The sequence below is a fragment of the Saccoglossus kowalevskii genome, chromosome 10 (genome assembly GCF_978046115.1).
Source record: "Saccoglossus kowalevskii chromosome 10, keSacKowa6.1, whole genome shotgun sequence".
Classification (NCBI taxonomy): domain Eukaryota; kingdom Metazoa; phylum Hemichordata; class Enteropneusta; family Harrimaniidae; genus Saccoglossus; species Saccoglossus kowalevskii.
The window spans coordinates 8,893,543-8,916,607 of record NC_140650.1 but is presented as its reverse complement, the minus strand read 5'-3'; the positions used below and the strand labels follow the sequence as shown (position 1 = coordinate 8,916,607).

Sequence of the window (23,065 nt, the reverse complement as noted above, 5' to 3'; positions counted from 1 at the left end):
CAAGTTTTTTTTTTTTTTTTAAAGTTTAAGCCAAAACAAAATGCAATGTCCACACATTGAGATAGCAGGATATTTAATCTATCAAAATGGACAAGAGGCAAGACTGGATTTATTTCTATGCTAAGAATCCAAACACATTCAAGATGTTCATTATCGTAATCATAGAAACGTTGTTTGAGTCTCAGAGGGATTGGATTTTATGAAGGTATGGATATATCACCCCCCGTAATTTCACAAACTGACTTGCCAGGGGTCAAATGTCAATAATACGTCTTCATTGTCACCTGCATTTGTTGACAAGCAAATCTATTCCCTACTATATCCACTATCTGTACTTTGTACTAAATTATTCATCTGTGACAGCATCAATCAATGCTTGGTTACACTTAGCAACCATTTGTATGTTTAATTTTTTAACCAATTCAAAAGGTGGTTCAAAGCAATTTCTCATCCAACACGCAATTTCTCAATTCTAAAATTGTTCACACACGTTTAAGAGAAGCACTTGAGATGTGTAAGTTTGGCTTATCTGTTTCAATTCAACTGTGGTAACGAGTTGAAGCAGTGTTAACAATTTGATTCTCAAATCAATCAAAAATAAAAGTTGTCATTTTTTGTGATATTTTGATTTTGAACATATTACAGGAAAAAATTAAACTTCTCACGCAAAGTTTACTGTGTAGAATAAATTTGATTGGTCAAAAATAACCATGTGATACAAATTAACATGCTATAAATAATGATGTAGGCCACCTGACTTTATCATACTTCAATGCAATGTATTGTTAGAATTCATCAACAGCATCAACTTCATCATATTAAAAATCCCCTAAAAAGAGTACCGGTATGGTTTCAACCAATTACAGCAAAGTTTGGGTGTAACCATTACTTTAAGGGGGTGTTAGAGATTACCCATGAACCCACCTTGGGTAGTCTTTCTGGATCGCCGGGATGTCTGGGTACTAGTTTACTAAGCCTTTGGAACCCGTAGTCTATCGTTGGCTCTGTCAGCGAGGTGTACACGAATCTTCCTGGCGCTCCTTTACAAAACTGTTTCGATTTGTAGGATAGCGTAACTTCCACTACGCCGGGGATGTGTCTTGGTGGTGTCTGAACTCGGATTGCATGTGAAGTAATCAACTGTGAAAAAACCCCCAAAAAACCATGATTTAGTTTATAATTTAAAGAAAACTTACTTTCATAAGAATATGTTAATTGTATAGCATTGGTCTAAAGCCACAGCAAATAACATCAGATCCTGAAATGCCAATTTTTATTGAGAAATCAGATAACAAAATTCTGATGTTCAGGACTCTAATCGTAGAATCGCATAAAATCTCACCTCGCTCCACACTATCATTGTCCCGAATACTACTTGTAAGCCGTCAAAGAAATTGTCTCCAATAATAATGACTGTAGAACCGCCAGTCGTCCATCCCTCACTCGGACTGATCGCTTTAATGCAGGGAGTAGCTGCAGGTACAAAACACAAATAACCTACAATACATTATTGTTGAAGGGAGAAAAAAAAGCAAAAAGTGGTATAAAATATAATAAAACAGGGTGAAAAGGATGGGATCTTTTTTAAATTGTTTTTCATACATTAAAAACATTTCAAAGCAATCAGCTAAAAATGGAAATGTTTTCTATCTCTATTTTCAAGCTTTACATTTGATTTCTATTTTTCACAGACGTGTAAACCTTAGTATTTCTAGATCAGTTTTGATCTGATAAAATCTCAGCTCTTGTCAAAAATAGTGTTTTTAGGACTTTGACAGTGATCAGTTCTGCTGAGAAGTCCGAGAACTCAACACACTCACAGACAGGAATATGAATAATGAATATTTATTATTTAATCAATTTATTTATTTTGAAGTGTAAAACTTGATTCATTTAATTGTGTATCGGGGTATAGATGTCTCTTTTTAATTATTTCTCTTTTTAATTATTTATTCATTTGATTATTTAATCATGTGGATCATGAAATTCAGAATATCCGTTTCATCTGAGCGCTGAAACATGATTGTCGTCAAAAACAATCTGGGCTGGATGAAATATTGAACAGCAGTGAGAAAGATTCCTCCACTATGAAGAATAATGACTAACAGGAAAAGCCCGATCGGTGATGATTTAACAGAAACTAACAATTCAAACATGCGCTAGTAACAGGAAATGCGGGGATTTACGAATGAAGCGAAGAATGCAAAGTGATTCATTGGCATTATGCTACGTTCTGACTTGTGCATGATATTGTCACTGATACGTATATTTCAACAGTCACATTAATTCAGAATAAAACAAGGACGGCAAGGAACATTGAAAATACATGGAAAAGGCAGCCCATCAATTAAATTCAGTTTTTCGTTTTTATTCACCTCAAAATAAAATCACCATTTGTAAATTTCACTGTAAGACACGTAGTTATGATTATGATTAAAAGTTAATAAATTATATTATTATCATTAATTTAAAATAAAACGAAGAGTCATCTGCACCAATTTTTTTTTTTTTTATTTTGCTAGAAAATATGGTGCATCAGGTATAAGTATGTTTTGAGGTCAGTCATAAATCTATGAGGAAGCGGGTCAAAAGGCTATCACTTCGGCAGATCTTAAGTGGAGAATTAATAATTTTACTGTACACAAAATGTTAGCTTGATCATCATCATCATCGTAAGGCAATTTCCAAATAAGATTTATGGGGACGAAAAAAAAAAAAATTTTTGGCATTCAGCAGAATATCGTTGAAACTCTGACGAACCGAGTGTCACAAAGATTGGTCACATTTCAGTGCTCAACCACGTCATGCACTACTAGCGATGACTCTTCGTCAATTTCTACAAATTTCCGGCATGGTTGAGAGAATTCCACCTGCTAAAATTCTGTAATATCTTTACTTTTGATCATTGCTAAAGTACTGTATATAGGTGTTGCATTTCTCAGCAATATTCACGTCATATAGCACACTGGATGGTTTCACCTGCTGCATCAATATTGTCATTTTATGTTTAAGTTGGATTAGGAAAATACACCTGCTACCTAGTGCATTATATATCTTATTTTTTACAGACTGCACATTCAGAGACAAAATTCCGAGACACAAAAATTACAACAACAAAATCATTTTATGTTAATTTTTTTTTTTTTTTTTTTACCATTATCTTCTGATTAAATTTGAGAGATAATATGTTGGAATAAAATGCCACCAAAATGGATTTCATGTATCAATTGCTTTAATTTTATTATTTTATTGATACTACCTTTCGCACGTGACCCAAATTTGATGCAACACTTCCCTTAACGATGTGTGGCATGTCATTTGCCCTCTGACCTTAGAGAGTAACTATACATTTACTTATAACAAGATATTCACAATTTTAAGCATTTTTTCTGTATTTTATTTACATATAAAGTATAGCAACGTTTCTCATGTATTCACCCAATCGGTAGTACCCATTAGTCAAACAGTTCAATTTAAGCGTACTGATTTTTTTTTTCTGCGTTCTTATCTTTGAATTAAAAGTTAAAACAGTCAAATGGGATAAAATTTCTCATCTCATAGCATCAGATTTGATGACGTTTCCGTTGAATTACAGTAACCAAATTGAAGCACTGATTACTCTACTCATCTAACCCAGGGGTTATCTTGGATTTCTTAACTAAACTGCATTGGGTGATAAGCAAGACGTATCTGATAAGTATACTACACTCGCCTCGATTAGCCTTTCTCACACATCTCCCCCCTCTATCAGTTTGACTTACAATTAAGACTGGTTTACATTATTTTAGAGACTCTAAACCGATAAGACTAATCTCATCCATTTTCTCACAATTTTTTAACAAACACACAAAGTAAATCTCAATGTTGTATTTTTAGAATTTAAAAATTATAAAGGCAGCCATATTAAATATTCTATATTTCACAGTTCTATGTTAAATATATTGTTGCCAAGGCAACACAGTTGAGCTTTGAACTTTTGACTATCCCATGGTACTGCTATTATATCCGAGGGTATTCCAGAGGTGGAGTGGTTAATACTTCTGGGAAAATTGTGGGAAAGGAGGAATACATACATGCATTACTTTTCTGTATTCCATAATATTATTTTGAGCAAATTCTTCTGTTATTTCTAAAACTTTTGAATGCCAACGTCAATATTTGTGCTTTTCACAAAATAAACAGGCATCATTTTTTCTATATTTTTTTCAAAACTTTTCATCAAGACTTGTAGTCCCATTTTTTGATTGGTTAAATATTGCACCTCAACCAATCAGAAAGCTGATTGCTATTATTCCATCCAATGAGGCAATAGTATTTCAGTATCTTACCTCCTTCAGATGGGTCCAACCGTCTGGCTCTTCTACCATGTTTTGAGTTGTTGTGTACAAACATGTTATCGGACACGGCAAGGACATGGCCATCAACATTTGGAGTCGTTGATATGACAACCTGTAAGAATAATCAAGACATTTTTTTTTATTTCTACTTGTCTATCATTTTTAAGAAAAAAAAAATATAATTTGTTGATCTGTCATGAGTCGACAGACAGTCACGAATCAAATCACAATAATTTTATTTTAGGTCTTGATGGTTTAATGAGAATTTTGTGGTGGGGGAAAATGACAGGTTGTTCACCAAGAGAGTCGACCTTTCACCTTCGAAATGAGCAAAAGTCTCGTCTCTATAAGTCTCGTCTTTGACTAATCTACTTTTTTCTTCTGGAGGTGATTTTGTTGTTAATTCAGTCTGCCGAGAATTCCCGTCCTCCGTTGCCAAATTCAGCAACTCAGCTGGGATCCACGAAAGAAAAACCCAATTGTCATGTGACCAGACTTAGCCATTCCGCTCACTGTTGCAATTCCGTCAATTTTGATGATTTTGGTCAGCCGACATACGAAGGTTAAAAGCAGAGGTCAGATGCTGACACCAGAGGTCACCAACAACATATTCAAATTAGCGGAGTCGGTCTCTAAAGAAATCGACTGTCTTTAAAATGCAAAAAGAAGGAGATAACCATGTTGACAGGATACTTGTAAAACAGATAGAGAAGGATCTCCAAGGATCACTTCGGGGCATGTGATTTTTTGCAGTGAAATATCATGAAAGCGGGATCGACATAATGCCATTGGCAGAGTCTGAGTAGTCCCAAGGCATCCAGTTCAAATAGGTTGGCTATATGTTTCATGCATGACCCCTACCATAACTAAGTACATCTAGTTATTCGAAATATAAAAAAAAAAGTATACACACACAATTTTAAATTAAACTGACAATTTTAAAAATCATTACAACACTTTTCAAACCTATACAAAATAATTATAAAAATAATTACACGAAACACATATTTATAAAAAAAAAAATTTAAAAATCCACATCTAACATATATCCAGAAAAAAAAAAGATGTTTATTATATCCTTTTTCTTGTCAGGCTCCAGGACCAATTATTTCATTTTTTTTCGTGATCAAGGTCTTGACTTTTTACCTGAAATCTTCGCATATCCTTGGGGTTGCCAGCGTTCCGAAGACAGTTCTGGTTACATTTCATAAAGTGCTTCAAGAAAAACCTGAAAAATATTGAGTAAAAAAAATAACTGATCAAATTACCTGAAATCTTCGCATATCCCTGGGGTTGCCGGCATTCTTGAGGCAGTTCTGGTTACATTTCAAGAATAACTTCAAGAAAAACCTGTAAACAGGAGTAAGATTGAAACTTGACGATCTGAGCGAGTGATCCAGTTATATCCAGTTGATATCCAGTTGCATCTAGTTATATTCAGCTATATCCAGTTACATTTAGTTACATCTAGTTATATTTAGTTACATCTAGTTTTATTTAGTTATAGCCAGTTACATCTAGTTATATTCAGTCATAACAAAAATCTAATCTTTAATTAGTAGTATTAGTTTCAACCCTAAGTAAAGGATCTCAATGTAAAATATTCCTTTATCTTTATCATCATTATTATCATTATCATTATTTGAATCATGTGAATGATTATTAAGTTTCTTTTTTATTAAAATCAAATATCTTAACCTACCATTAATATTAGCATTAGTAAATGATTTTAATCACTACAATATTTTCAAGAGAGAAAATGCATTAAAAAAACTTATCCATTTTGCTGAAGGTGTTTATAAGACTTGGAATCATTAAAAGAAGAACTAGAGGCTTTGTAAGTCAGAGAGCAGGGCAAATCAATGGTCCCTCCTTATCAGGTTCTATAATACCCCCTCCCCCACTGGCTGTTAAATGAACCATACCTAAATCAACGTTTGACATCTCTTTCCAAATATCAACACAAGAGGGAGCCCTATACTCAGAGAGGATGGGTCACAACATCAACAAGATGATTTCTCTACTGATGGCTTCCCATTGGCAAATTTACTACTCAATTTTAATATAATGACATAAAATCATGAAAATCAGTCAACCACAGGAAATAACTAATAATGTTAATTAAAGACTGTTTATCAGCGTGCACGATCATTGTCTCTCGGTATATTGATTATTCATAAGGCACAAATCGTATATCTTCTTTCTGCTTAGCGTCATCCTTCTTTTCCACCAGGCAGTAATGATGGTATTCCCCCAAGAATTCAAAATCATATCGAATTTTTAATATCGTTCAAAAGTCAACATCTAACCGCTCATTTCATTACAAGCGCACATTACTCATTTAACTGTGTTTTCGGTAGATTTGTTTCCGTCGGCACCGTTCAGACTGACACTTTGCGTTGCTGCAAAGTGAGTACATTTCGGCTATCTGTGGTGTGTACTACTACCACTATTACTGGCGCATTCTATCATCTGTGTCTCATAGACCGTGTTTGATCAGCTGAGCTACAGAAATTTATTGATAGCAAAAGTTTTCAAACGTGATAAAACCAAATTCAGCCGAATCGTGGCAAATTTTCAAAGCGAATATAGTTTAATTTTCTTCAGCAACTTAATTTTATTTATCAGGACACTGAAAAATTGGGCTATGTATGATATAAATTACAAAAATTGGGTGCTGTGTACTTTTTATAATTTTTTCAAATCCAAACAATTATGCATTTTATTTTATCTTGAATAAAACATTTTAGTCAGTTTTTCACTAAAAATTTACTATGCAAAAATTTGATGATGAATGTTGTCTAGAGCGCAGCCTCAAATTAAATTCCTTTTCTTAAAAATTCATAAAACTTTATGATGTTCATTTATGGTGTGTATGTTTGCTTTGCTTCAAATGAAACTGTACTTCTTTCGAAATCCATTCAAAACCAATTATTTTAGTTCTGAATAACCAATTTCAATGGTTGTCTATTTTCATTAATATCATTAATTTCAGAATCGTGCAGACAATATTTCAGCCATCTTGAAAAAAAATTGAATATTATTTTTATTATTTATTTTTATCTTACTTTACATTGTTAATTTTACAACAGAAACAATAAATTGCTGGAAAAATGTCTAAAAAATATGCTTGATAAGGAATTTAATATTTGGCCAAAATAAAAGCGAAAAAAGTTCACATTTTACTGCCTAATTAAACTCTACACAGAAAGCGTTACGAAACAGTGTACTGAACAAAAAGGTTCAAAACAACACTCAAAGAAATTAAAATTTAATTAAAACACAGGTATAGAGACTTTTATGAATCATTCTAATTCATGTTTTCATTATCGCTTCCATCACCTCTTTGCCTCATTTTAAATTTTAATGAATTTTTGGGTAAGAATACAAAATGGCTGCTGTGTTGCTATGGGCATTTCATGCAAGTGAAAGATTAACAAAAAAATTAAATTCAGTATTTAAAATATATCTTTCTTGTGATGATTTTTTTAAAGAAAATTATTATTAGTCACTTGTATACATTTGGGATGAAATATTAACACGGTTATGGTTGCTAAGTACTGTTTTATTACGGCGTTGAAAATCTGCATGTATTTGCATTGGTTTGAGATTAGGACCTGATCAAGACAAGTTAACGAAATTACAACTGTCTTTGATAAATGGACATACGAGAACAACGAGCAAATAAAAGCCAGAGTAATTTAGCGTCTACATTCACAGTTGGGGAAAAATGGGGCTGAGGAACTGAGTTGGCATGTGAAGAGAGGAAACAAATTCACCCTTCATTGCGGCTGACGCGGTCGCTGATGTGTGACTCTACAAGCTCAATCATAATGCAAAAATTAAAATGAAATGGTAATTCAGTGGCCATCTATTTTAGTAGTGCATGATAGAAGGCATGCTGAAAGGCTGCTAGTTGACAGGCTGAGTAACAACCCTTTCACGTCAACCGTCTTGCTGGCATTGTCCGCTGTTATCGTGTGGCGAACATATCTTTTTCTTGCCTCACAGAATCTAACGCAAATACCCAAGAGTCCATAGCACACGCCAGGGTTGACTGGTCTTTGTTTGGAAGGATCATAATTATTCTGATATCTCTTGTTTTACGTTGGATTTGACCAGAGGGAATTGTAGGAAAAAATGAAATATCTCTAGGGGGCCTACTAACCGTCATAACCTATGAAATGATGTATATTTCACTTATAAGCAAGAATATTATGATCGAGATTGGTGCTAAGACTTGACTCTTGTCCCAGGGATAATTCTCCGACAACTCACGGCATATCCCAATGCATGATGGTTCTTAGGAACTACAGGTCATCTTACTATATGGTCACAGGGGCCCAATAATCAACTTTTTTCTCCGTCTATTTATTTTTTACAATGGTCTGTTCATTCATGATATATTTAAAATATTTATTGCATCTGGAAAACAAAAGTTCGTCCATGTCCCCAACCCTCTCCTCACCACAATCCCCATAGAAACATTCCAAAGCATCTTTTTTTCCCTCTCACAAATTTATCATCAATTAATATTTTCAATGTGTTTTTCTAATTGAGTCAAACGTTATATTAAAAATTTAAAAAAAACTTTTCCTGAATTTTATAATTTTTAAGGATACATAAAGAAAAAAAAAATTACAATGAAAATATTTTTCAGCAAATTATAATGAATTATTATCAAAACAAAATATCAGAATCATAAATATGTATGTTCTGACAAAGCATTTTCATAAATATTGCAATAATACAAACACAAAGCGGTTTAGTTAAACAAGAAAATAAAGTACCAATGTTCGACTACATGATGTTAAATTTCATAAATACATTTCAAATCACCAGGCAAAGCCGATCATTAAACCGCTTTGAAAAACTCCTAAAATTAAAAAAAGCTCGTGTTGAATGGAGTCAATTATTGGATTAAACCAAGATATAAGCAGAACTCATAAAGTACGAAGAATGGTACAAGCATGAATGCAAAAATGATTTTAGAGTAAAGCTACTAAATACGGATTTTGCATCCAATCCTCTTACAGGGGGAATGTGATTGTCTGGCAAGTGTGTTGATCTGTCCTTACATTGTGTGGCTACTGTGTGCACTCGTAATTTGATTTTATTTTTACATCACAGAGAATAGTCCCACACTTGAGTTGTGAATCAACGAAAGGGAGAGCATGAGGTTGCAAGGCCAGAGGGCTAGAACTAAGCAGACGAATGAGGGGAAGCGAGAGATAGTGACAGGAGAGAGAGAGGGGGGTGACGATCGGCAATGTGGTGGCATATGGCAAAGCGAAATGATGCCTGGTCGCTAATAGAATAATGGAGGAAAATGAAAAATTGAAGTTGAAACGTGAAGTGACATTTGGTTTAGAAGTGAAAAGGGGAAGATGGGACACTACATTAGTGCGGCTGCTTAATTATTAACTACCAATCATTATATTCATAATAGTATCTGCCGAAATACGTGCGCCAATTTCACTTTTAATAAAGACTGCATAAATATGTCGGAGCTGAAGTCTTTATATTTCCCTCCCCTTTCCATTACGCAGTAGAACTCATCTACGGGCTAATTACGTTTGATGATATTAATTATTAAACAATATTAATGGTATTTGGTGAAAAAGATAAGTCATGCTTTGAATTTTTTATGACACACGGGTAAGAGTTTTAGAAATATTATTTCTGGTGTCAATGACAAAAGCATCGTCGTGACGACAACAGCAGAGTGATGGTTATTACACTCTGTGTACTATGAAATCAATTGCCTGGTTAATCATACCGGGTACTCACCTTATTTTATTTCACAACATCAATGAACGCAATTTAGAATTCTCAATTTGTAGGTACATTGATAAATTAACGAGTTCGCAACAACATATCATTTAATATACGCTCCGATCAAATCACTATAGAAAAATACATTTAATCTTTTAGTGGGGGGGGGGTTCATATACGTTTTTATTGTCCTGTTTTAAAAGTGAAGGCACTTTTAGTATCTAGCAGATAAAAAAATCGAATAGAGAAATTGAAATCGAATTGCTGAATCAAATCGTAAGGAAGCTTGTTTGTACTTTAACAATATACTCAGGAAGTGAGATGTTTCCTGTATTGGGCAAATATCTCATTTTTTTCTTATCAGTCGTACATGGTAATTTACGACGCATCTTTTGTAGTAAGTGAGTACATCATCAATGCTAGCATTTAATATCATGTTTTTATTATGATACTCAAAATCCATGCGTACTCAAAGATGGAGCGAGTAGCGATAAGATGGGGATTAAATGAGGGTGGTAAATTTCATGTTTTGGGCGTTTATCACTATTTGTGTAATGTTTCAGATATAGAATGCATGCTATCACCATTCAAGAGCTTGCATTTCATAATTTTGCCGTTATCATCTGCAGCCATTAATGTAACTTGTTATAAAATCAATGTTAAAGGTTGCTTTTCCATTATGATCAAACCACTGAGAAAAACATCCACCCGGGAGATTTTTCGAAACGAGTTTGCCTATTCTGAACTTAGTGCCACATTACGACAGCCAAACAATGGAGTACCTCGTGATGAATATTGACGGTATAGAGTGTAAGCATAATCTTTTAATTTCAGACACGATAAAACTTTAATTTTCCATGAGGAAAAATCCGATTTAACATAAAAGAAAGAAAGCGAGCCATGTACACCATACAGTGTGGTGATATTTCCAAAGCTGCTTAAAATCAAACATAAACAAAATTGGAAAATAAACCAGGAGCTTATGAAATCAATGGGATAAAAAAAGCTTGGCTACATTAAGCCCTTCTTAGTACAAAGCAATCGATTGACTGAAATACCACTTAGAGAAACTTTCACACCTGAACACCACTTTACTAAGGCAATGAAATCCCCGAGAAAAAATAACTTTGATACGCGACTCGTGACACTGGCACAATACTGTATTAGCTACACTCTACGCTGGACAAATACAGATTTAAATAAGATCTGCAAAATATTTTGACCTTTTGGGTCTTTTATGAAGTGGAAAACTAGATCCAATGACGAGAAATCAAAAGCTGTATGGAGTTTAATTCACCTGGTTCTTTGTAAGCCGTGAATTCAGTGCTGTAGCTTTTTCTCTCGCTCAATTCAAAAGACGCGGCTTCCCGTCCTGGGAATTCTTAACTATGCGAACTGCTAAAGAAAGTTAATTGCATTTTTTTCCTCCAAAAAAATTAGAATTATTTCCAAACAAATGCCTACAGAATTTAATGGTAAGTTATCCAAACCTGTTGTAGTTGGTCAGACTGCCATTTACAAGGAAAATGTTGATTGGTTAAATCCTTGAGGGCAAACAAATTGTTTGTTCCTGGATCATTATAGTTTTATTTACCAATAAAAAATAAAAGTTTTTTTTTTTTTCATTTCATTTATAGAATGAAACAAGCTTTGAAAACAAATACAGTATTTTAATTTATGTACTTCAGGGCAGAAAAAAAAATGTCAAGGAATTAAAACACTCACAAAAAAAAAGTGTTTGCTTTTCCTCAGGTTTCCCGCTTCACCCAAATTGACATCGCAAATGGAGAAATCACTTCAAAGTTCTGCCTGTTGCCTAGCAACATTTTGAGAAAGGTATTTGCATTTTTGTTTAAATGTTTATCTTTACTGAGAAGCAGCGGGGGTACTCCTTGAGTCAACATTTTTAAAAGGTAGTCAGTTTGTCAGAGGTGAATAGAAAACAAATTGAGATAACTCATGGAATAGATATTTTCCCTCGCATCTCTTATCATTTCTCCTTGTCGCCGTTTTTAATGTTTGTCTATTGGTTTTTTGCCCCCTTCACCATGAAATCAACTATCCATGTAGAAGACAAAAGTCCAATAGTGCCTTCAATTGAGACCTTAAGACGACAATGTTTGCACGTAAACAATGAATTAAGCCGTAAACTAAAAATATTCTGGTGAAAACGCACGAGCGTCCTCAGTTACCCACGTAGACAAAGACCAAAGAGTAAAGATATCAGAAAGTGACAAAAAAAGAACACAGTCGACCAGAGTGAGTACATTTACATGCTTTCAGCCAAGATCAACAAACTGAGGTAAAATAGCATACCAAGGCTGATGCAGAATAACAGACTTTTTATGTTTTGCCAGACAAAATACAACACTGGATTTATTCCTGTATTTGTAGGGACATTTAGACTGGATAAACATATACCTAATTGCTCGGTAAAAAAACAAAAAATAAACCTGTGACCAAAAAAAAGATACTGTCAATCAAGCCACCTGGGTCACAACCTCTGAAGCTGCTGCGTATACTTAACATGCAGTTATGCATCCAAACCTCCGCTGTAACTCTCCTACCAGCATTTGGCAACGAATTGACTTCGTTCACGACTATCAACAATGCCGCTTATTTTCAAAATGTGGCAAAGTTCTCAACGGGTGAATGACAATTTACTGTTAGCAGTTTCAATTTTCATGACAAGTTCACCGTGTCGAGAAATCTATAAACCGAAGAAATCAAAGTCTGTTGTCTGCCAAATGCACTTATGTTGTAAGGCGGTTATTGGAACGCTGTCTTCAGAATGTATGTTATTTTGGAAATGGCGTAAATTGCTTTTAACTGATGAAAGAACGCTGTCTTGATGTATGCAAAATGTGTAAAGTTTCTGAGAATTTTTCAACTTGTTTTTTTGACTAGAAGGAAATAAAAAAAAAAAAAATAAAATTGTCATGCAGTATCCAGCGGCAAAGGTTAGAACCGAGCCGTACAGACAAATGCTACGAGCAAACAGCGGCAAGTATAAAGTATTCATACAAACTCATTAATTTTAATGTTTTAAGGGTATTTTATACAAAATAAATGAAGAAAAGTGAAATTATTCAACCTGCTAGATATGTAATTTATACTACAACACTTCATTTAGTGTGATATTGGGGAAAAAGCTGTGCACATGCCATAGAGGAATGAAATCTGCCAAAACAACTGACCCTTCATTCAAAACAGCAAGATTAAATTGCATAGTTCATTGTGATAAAAAAGATAACCATTTTTTTTTCTAGCAAAAATCCTTTTTTTTATAATGCCACAGTATTGTTTACTAAAATAATCTTTAAAAAAAAAAAATTAAATTGCTGCAAAATTATTTACACATCTAAGTTAAAGGGCCTTAAAGATGCACTGCCCAATGAATCTAAAAGAGAACATTAAAAGAGAATCCCTATGTTGGTGATCTTATGACTTATTAAGTGGATAAATCCAGCTATGGTGGGCCCTTGACTTTTTTTCTCATCATGCCATCTACATGCTGAGTGTTGAAACATACACAACACCGTTGCTGAGTCTCATAGAGGCATTTGAGTCAAAAGATAAAAGGAAGCCGTCCCAAGCGCTGGGTAATCAAATTAGCTATGGTATCAAGCGTCACAGACCTCTAAAGATGCATTACAATTTCTGGTTTAAAACGTACAGCCGATGTAAGATAAAAAACGAATCTACCGGCCAATAATGTCCCACCAACCCTCTCTGTAATTTGAACTATTGATCCCTGAAATAAATATAAGAAACAGTCGTTGTACTTCCAATTTTCAGCATGTTTCTGACAACACTCACTGCAATTTCCCGCCAAAAAAAAGAAAAGAAAATAGTCTATGAATTTTTATATTTTTTTCATGATTAACTTTGTGATACCGGTACATGTAAACCAGATGCAAAGATACAATAGTAAGATTGACATAGTAATTGAAACTTTTTTCATTGAAACATTGAAAGTTAATAGTAATATCAAAATTACTGAAACTCACTTATTTTCTGATAACAACATTTTTTCTCTTGCTTAAAAAAGTATTGTACTAGTTGTTCAATTTCTATTTACACTTCAAACGAATTAAATTGAAAAGAACCGATTCATTCAAAAATAGATCTGCAGTCCTTATTCTGAAATAAAAGGAATGGACTTAATTGAATGCTGGTATTTGTTATTTTAGTTTTTTGGGGGTTAATTTCACGGTTTGACCAGTTTGTTTTAATCTCTTTTCCATCTATTACCTGTGGCATACAAAGGCCTTAGACCTGTACTGTGTACACCTCTCCTCTCTAATAAAACCATCAAAGTCAAATAAGGGTACCTTAATTAAGGACGATGGGAAAACAAACTTAACAATAACAACTCCAGTAAAAGGAAACTTTAATCTTAGATGTTCTCAAACTTTAAAAAAAAAAAAATTCCCAAATAGTATGAATTGACGGACACATAATGAACTTGGTCATGAGGAAATAAACACAAGAACCTTTATTGATTGTGAACTTGCAGCTGCTCAATGTGGTAAGTTTTGTTTTCCAGTTTGTTTTCTTCTTCATGTTGCTCAATGCATTTTCATTCAAAAGTTGAAAGTCAAAGTCAGTATTATCACTGTGAAGTTTACAAAGCTAACTTCATGTTCATTATATTTCTAAAAATACTCCACAGTGTCTCACGATATCTTTTAAGCCACTCTTTCTTATTGGATTGCTTATACCCCCCCTCCCTCTTCAGCTCCCCAGATTAAAATAAGCTAAAGGTAGATTCCCCTACACAGCAATGAAATTGAGATATTTGAGGCTCTTAATTAAACACGTTTGGGGAAACATCAAAACATAGCCTTTCGGCAAAAGATTGTTTCTTCTATAATTGCCTCTTGCTCCCCTAATCAGTACGCCTGTTTGCTCGGAATTACGATTCAGGAAAAATTTCAACAAGTCCCAACACACACACATTATACTTTTTGAGTAGTAGCCTCAAGAAATAAAACAAATCTCAAAGCGACGGACTACTCTTTTCAATATTACAACAAAATGGCAGTATCTTTCTTTGTTTTTAATAAAATCAAAGAAGAAAAAAAGGTTTGTTGACATATAAAACAAAAATTTTGCATTATTTTTGTTTTTCTGTGGTAATAAATAAAAAGTGGCATTCCAAAAAAACACAGATTAGAATGCAAAAAAAAAAATTAAATGAATGAGGCATTGTCACTAAAAGTGATAAAACCAAAAAGAATCGTCCATTTTTAATGGAGCTCTAATCCCGACGATATCAGAAATTCCACACACGATGGTAGGATGATCCCAACAGCTGAACCAGGAATACATGTCGTTATACAGCTAGTATAATCTGAATCACCTGTGACCAAACAACGAACTGGCAGAACTAAGCTTGTCATTTCGTATGAAATACCTAGATTCAAGTTGCCATAGTAACTCATAATTATTGTCCTTCTGAATGAATTTTTTTTTTAAATTAGGATAACTATTTTTTGTAATTCTTATTATTCTTTATTTTTGTTCATTTATTATTATTACAAAAGTGTTCTTTTGTTTTTTTTTCATCTAAATTTCATAATCTGTTTTTTTCATCAAAGTTTCTAAGTTAGACGAGTGAGTAAACCAAGGAGTACAAAGTACCAAATAATGTGATTTCAATGTCAGTGCAATGTACACATGTACTCACTTTTAAAAATCTCAAGTAGCAGGAGGGAGGTAAAAATAAAACCATCTTAGTTGTATTGTTTTAACAACTGCAATGTGTGCAAATAACTGAATCACCAAATACAAAAGCATTGCACAGATGGAACAACATTTTTTTACCACAGCTGTTTAGCAAAAAGGTGTTGAAGTTTGGCATAAATCTAATTTAAATGTCAAATGAGCAACTTCTCAATTCGGTGGGTGTGTCTAGAGACCGTGTAAACCCAGCTAAACTTTTATTTTTATAATGGTAACTTAGAGCGCAGTTAAAAAAAACTTTACAGGTCCGTGCCTCCGGTGGTTCCTTTCATAACCGTTGAATAGCAGGACTAATACTTGACTGGCTAGAGCCCACCTCATTCATTCATCCCCAGTTACAGATGATTTATGGGGTTTTTTCAGATGGGCCAACAAAGTAGAGAATACAGCAAGGCTGGGTAATTTATGCGCTAGAATGTGGAACAACTATGCTAACAACACCTGCGAATCGACTGCAAAGTTAACACAGTGTTCAAGAGTTAAGTGACTTCTAACCAATTCAACATGATGTACTTCGGCAACTTGTACACAAGAGTGTTGATATTTGGGCTTTCTTTACTGCTAGACCTCGCCTCCCAAAGGAGCCACAAAACTCTGATTTGTCTGGCAATCGGGCAGACGATTTTAAATTGATGCTTTCCCTAATTATTAACAATCGACTAGGCATAGGCACCTGGCTAGAATTAAAGCCGGTCGTAGTTTTGAAAAAAAAGAAGCTTTCCACCTCATTTCATAGATATTAAAACGCGGTTTTAGATTTTATTTCCTTTCTGATCTTGTGGCCTCGTTCGAACACACCGCTTTCTAGTTTTCCCTGCTCAATTTGTGAATTAATAATCACTACAAATAAAATTCTAAAACAGCTCCCTAGAATATGACCCACTGCGACTACCTGACCGTGAATAGTTCTTAAGCACTCACATTCAATAAAGGGACCCATAAATTTGATCTTTCTTGAAGCAAGTATCTGTGAAATGCCTACAAACCAGCGTACTAGGATTTTACCCATTCATTCCTCTTGTCTTTCAAATGTATTGTCAAGTGCAGTTTTATGGCCACAAAAACAATTTCCTGAACTTTTCAAGGTAGTCTCACTTCAATGTGGCTTGCTGTCTCTTTAATTTAATGATTCGCATCACATTAAAACTCATGTTGAAAAAAAGGCCAAAAAATCTCACACAGAAAGAAGCAGCAGAAGAACTAACAAATCTTTCTCAAAGTTGGAAAAAAAGTTTCACACATGTAATTAGGCTGACATGAGGGAAACCATAGCATATTTTTTTTTAGACATAAAATTCTTTGATCAATGTTCGGACTTTCAAAAGAAAAAAAAAAACATTTTATTTTTTACACCCCCGTCTTTTCAAATGGTTAAATCCTAAGCAGTTTAAAAAGTTTCAACCACTCCGAAATCCTCCTTTGTTTAATCAGCGCACTGTTGCATCATTTAATAGCTTCCTTCCTAATTCAAGCTGGTACAATAAAATGACAAGCAGAAAAACTATTGACTGAGCTATGCAAGTTTAGCCAGCCTCAGTGGGCCAATCAAACTGTCCATGTTCCTCAGTGGACCAATCAAATTTCTCATGTAGAATATCCTTCCAATACCGATAAGAGAAATAAAGACGATTCAATTCTCAAAAAAAACTTCATTCATCAAATTTTTCCTGACTAGCAGCTAAACTCTTTCGTCTTGATTTCATGCCCACTGTAGTAAACACTAGTTTATTAAGTACGACCTAGAAGCAAGTGTCAAAGCATTTTGATATATTAGTACGTCTCTCTAATGACTATTCAGAAACAAAAAGTCCTCTTCCATTCAACAAATTCTAGTGATTTATCGCCACATCCAGGGTTTATTGTATTTCCTCCAAACCAACTTTGTAAGGACAGGCTTGAAAAATAAAATGTGATCAGTATGCATACTGTTACATTGGTGTGTATATCCCGACCTAGTATGAATCATCTACACACAGGATGGGAATATCTTGCACTTATTTCTGCCTGGGTCTTATCAAAAACTGATCTACTGATAAAACTTTAATCATTTTTTTTTTTCATTTTCTAATTAAAAAAAACAAAAAAAAAACAGTTTAATGATGTATTTCATTGTTAGACGCTCTTAAAATTATTAACACGTTACTGCGTACATTTCTCACCCATACAGAGCGGGAGACTGATGACAATTAATTGACATCAATCATCCCATTTCACTAAGTACTAATTTCTTTTTTTTTTTTTTTTTTTTTTTTTTTTTTAAGATATGGAATTTTCAAAAAGCCATAAAAATGTGAAAAATAAAATAAAAAAAAGATACTCGTTGTGTTGATGAGATAATGGCAATAGATATTGTGGTTGTCATATACAATTAAATAAGCAGTAGAAAATGCATCAGAGAGCGACTGATCGCAATTTACTTATGTTGCTAGCTTGAATCAGTCTGTTTAAACAAAGCACATGGACAGAAAGGAAATAGGAGCATGTATAATTTAACAGTATCATTTCGTTACTATAATTGCCGTGGTGATGACAATGCAGCTTTCTCATTAGAATTAACTCCATTAGTTTTTTAGCAATTACATTTCGCAGATTAACAGTAACTATAATAAAGCAGGGTACATAAAACAAATAAAAATACAACATTTTAGATTATTTTTATTTAATTTGTTCTTATATCTGCAATTATCAGATTATCTATTTTGATATAAATATAATTATCGGATCAAAAAACATTGAAAAAGTCAAGAAAAAAAATTCTGTTTTTTTTTCTTTCCTCAACTGTTTATTATCACTTTCAGGTATCGTCTGCGTTTAATAGTAAGTATAATTGTACAACCCAATCACCTATCCCATCATACTGAGAGCATTTTTTATTCAATCAACCTGCAACCACCAAATTTGTAAAGTTGACACTCGGGAGAATTCCATCCTACATTCCGCTTGCCATGATTGGGGTTAATTCGCTGTCTCTGTACATTGTTAGTATTAATTTGGCGGTTGGTAATCGTGACAACTAATGAGCTTTCGAAGCCAAAACATTGAGGTTTATGTTAATTAGTTCTTAATTATCTCATGCTATCTGGGGGTGTTACACCTGAGAGCAACGCTTGCTTGCGAATCAACACCAATTATTTCGGTTATTAAATTAGTAATCTTCGCCAAATGACCAATTTGTGACCCAGTGGGAGCAGGAAATGTGAGAATTTGATAAACGCTCTTACGAACCGTTCTTTATTTTATTACATTTGGGGCATACCTTCTAGTTGTTTAACCACCTACGACTAAGTAATTTTGGAATTTCAGCCATGTTTGTCAATAAAATATATTTTCCCCCCTACTTTTCAAGATAACAATATGAGGACGATCAACAACATTTAATATCCTCCTCCACCGAATATATGCGAAGACCTCAAATTATATCAAAATTAAACGAATGCTTGTGTAAACTGTATCTACTTTCACTCGTTTAGCATATTTGTACAAAGTATTAATAGCGTTTCAAATAATGCATCTAAACAGTCTTTGTGGGAGTAATATTTGTCGTTTCATTCAGCCTAAAAGCTCAGAATAGAGTGGTAAAATTGTTAGCATTGAGTAAAAAATTATCGATATTCAGGCTTATCTTAACACCAACAATGCAGGGTGAAAATCTCGTTTTGTGATGAGAAATAACGCTCTGCAGATAGCATGGGTTTATTGAAGCGTTCTATTGCCCAAACAAATCATATCATTACCAACATTGTTATTCCTCAGAAATTTTCTTAAGAAATTGATGATAATTTTTCTTATGTGTCAATTTTTTTTTTCATTCAACAGACTTATCGTCATCTATAATTTCTGCTAGCTCTTTTTAATACTTAATTTTTCCATTAATTTTAAATTAGCCAAGTCACCTTCTGTCTTTGACGTTTATTGCATCAAGCGATGGACAGAGATGACCAACATTTTATTAATTTCGTCTACTCTAACCTTAATGTTACGAATCTCATTACAATGTCAGTTAAAAGTCCCACTTAAAAGTGAGGGAAAAAAAAAAAAAACGCATTTTGCGAGTGATTTTATTGATGATGAGACTTAGGCAGTAAGATGTAGCTATCTCCATAGTAACGGAATCAGAAAAAAATATTAGCTAATAGGGGAGTGGAATAAAAAAAAGTAAACTTCAGCAGCCGAATTAAATTCCCCACAAAACCCATATTAAGATATTAAGTTCCTTCCGGTTAACTGCTTTTAATGGTTAGAAACTAAGGTCACAGAAAAAAAAAATAATGTCACTGCTGTAGGCCACGAGTCGTACTCCAAGAAAGTCGACTTCGTAGCCAGAGTACAAACGATGATGTCAGTTTTTGCCACCTTAATCACTGCAGGAAGCCTGCAGGGTACGATTTTGAAAACTAGAAAGCATGCATTTGTTGGCCTTTACAAAGTAAAATCACTCTTCATGGAAAGAGTAAAGCTAACAGCGGGTTGGAATTAAATACTACTACAAACCGTTGATTTTACCATTGATGAGTACCAACGTGGCTATCAATCATACAATTTGTGATTGGATGGCAGGCGTACGATCCACTCATGCCGCTACGGCAATTTTTATATAAATTTCATTAACCTATGCACCATGCAATTACTTGGAGGTGATATTGCATGTTTATTTTTTAACGCATAAAACTCTACGATTAATGTTCAGACTTTTAAAATTTTTCTTAGAATATAACCTCTAATAATTAATTTTGATACTAGATATATTCGCTATTTTGATGAGATACAGTGCAGGGCTTATTTTTCACTAGATTTTATTTCTACCTATAGCAAGATATGCTAAATTGAAACCCAGGAAAATATGCAAAGTTAACATACTAATGAATATCTCTGTATACAACAAATAAAAAATAAAAAAATAAATCCAGTGAATATTTGTCTGTCCACAGTATATACATCCGACAAATCCAAAAACAACGGTAAATATCACACAGAGTATGATATACTGTTACAGAAAAAAGTTCAAAACTGCATCTTAGCGAACAAATTCAATTATTTCAGCTTCCGCAGTCGTGAAAATGATGCACATTAAAAATGCATTTGCCAGGGAAAGATTTTTTAGCAAATAAATTGTGTTAACCTTGCCGAGTAAAGGGGCAGGAAATTTTTAACTCCCTCTTTCTTAATCACCATGCAAATGACATCGGGTCATCAGTATGCAACGCTGTTAACGAGAATCGCAAAATTCACTTGCGTTTCAGAATATAATTTGGCTTGTCAAGGTCTCAATTTGTAACATCTTTGCGCTGGTGGAATAACCCTACACTTGGAAGTGTAAGGGGTTTTAAATGCTGATCAAAATCAGGAACAGAGGAGGTTGGTTTACAGGAATTAGGATGCATACACACTATAAGCGTACCCTATGATGTGACACTGACGTAGAAAAAGAAATAGGACTTGTATGTATGGAATTTTGAGGATTACAGAGCTGTATCGGATCTCTGAAGATATCACAAAGATGCTTTGAAAGTGTAGTAGTAATTAGAAGCTATTCAGGTATGAATGGTACTGTTGTCACTACTTTAACACCCTCACGTGTTAAATATAGTGAAATATTCGTCAACAACCAATCAACTAGTACAATTGATAGTGGGTGATAATGATTGGTAGACCAAAGTAGAGTGATTTAAACAAAAATATGTTTGTTTTTTCTATCTAATTAATGATACAAGTACTAATCCTGACTTGTTAAAAAAATTAAATATGACATTGCTATGAGCATGAGTATAGAATATATTAAATATTACTTTCTTAAGAAAAAATAATTTTAATATTAAACAAATATAAAATCAGAACTGTATTGATATAAATATGAATATAAAAAAAAAATAACAATTGAGGACTATTACTAATAAGTTAAATTTTTGTAGATGTAAAATAATTTGAATAAAATATCAACACCCAACGATTTGAAACTGCGTTGTATTGTGAGGAATGTATACTATTGGAAATAAGTTGAAACAAACATGGGACTGATAATAGACCCCCCCCCCTCCATACATGATGTGATTGTAGAAGAGAAAAAAAAAAGTGTTTTCATTGTGCTACATGCTTTTGTGTTTGTGCACCCGACTGTGCACGCCTTCAGAGTATGGATAGACTCAAAGGCAAACCATTTTCACAATGAACAAAGCTAGTCAGATAAATTATCTTTATACGCATTGATGCATTACATGTAAACACAATGCACGCACACTGGTAGAAAATGAAGTCATTCTTCAAAATCATTGTAAGGGTTTGCCCGAATAAAAAAAGATAAATAAAAAAAAGAGAGACCCTCAGCAACTACAGACCAATGTCTTACTTAGCAAAATGCGTCAAACTTGCGAATAGCTGTACTAATGTATGGTAGGCCTGCACTAGGCAGAGTGTGAATTCAAGCCGGAATAAGGCGAATAAGACGAACAGTTGTATATGATGTCGTACAGCGCACATAACACATTACATTGTGAAAAAGGAGTGACATTAGACAAGACGGCCCGAGGCGAAATGGATCAACATTCATAAGGTTGGATGTAACGTACGCTCTGACGTAGTCAGATACTTAGCAGGAAATGATGACTGTTTGATGGTCAAGCTTTTACAAGTCTACTATAAATTATACAGACGCAACAACAACACCATATGCCGAAATGGGATGCACTTGATCAACACCAAAATGAAAATCTTGTCTTTGGACCTCTTACGAATTTTGACGAGCTCGCTGAGTGAGTCTCTCGTATGCTAACAACTGATGCTGTAACCTTTACTGCTTTCCGTGATGTTCATCAATTTCATTTCGTGCCTGCTCGTAAAAATAGCGTAAATACATAAATATTGGTGTCATCTTGCTTCCCATTTATTGCAATTTCATGTCAAGGAGCTATGCAGACACTCTGCATATTAAGCCCTAATAGTGCCCTACTAAAACTAATAAAGAAATGAAAGACCAATCGTAACTGTCAAAACACCATGTTAACTTTTTACCAGCCAATCTAGCGAATTAATTCACAATAAAACAACTACATGTTTTGAATGCCATTCCAAACGCTGATGCCTCTGAAAGAGAACTAATTTTTCGTTTTAGTGAACAAATTTTACAGCCAAGTTTAAGATGCATAGTTCAAATTTATTATCACATATGCCCTTGATAAGATTTCAGTGAAAAAAAACAACCAGGAAACGTA

At 33.9% G+C, this 23,065-nt stretch overlaps 1 protein-coding gene across 7 annotated transcripts in view; it reads right to left on the bottom strand.

Annotated features, from left to right (window-relative positions):
- Positions 1 to 23,065, bottom strand: part of olf (early B-cell factor 3-like) — a 100,401-nt gene that overhangs the window by 11,557 nt on the left and 65,779 nt on the right. For 4 of the 7 annotated variants that reach the window (XM_078005708.2, XM_085504115.1, NM_001164974.1 and 1 more), the window contains 4 exon segments: positions 5,606 to 5,687; positions 4,329 to 4,449; positions 1,343 to 1,497; positions 925 to 1,140 (listed from right to left, as the gene is read on the bottom strand). In XM_078005708.2, the coding sequence (XP_077861834.1) occupies positions 925 to 1,140; positions 1,343 to 1,497; positions 4,329 to 4,449; positions 5,606 to 5,687 (574 nt within the window). 7 annotated transcript variants of the gene reach the window in all.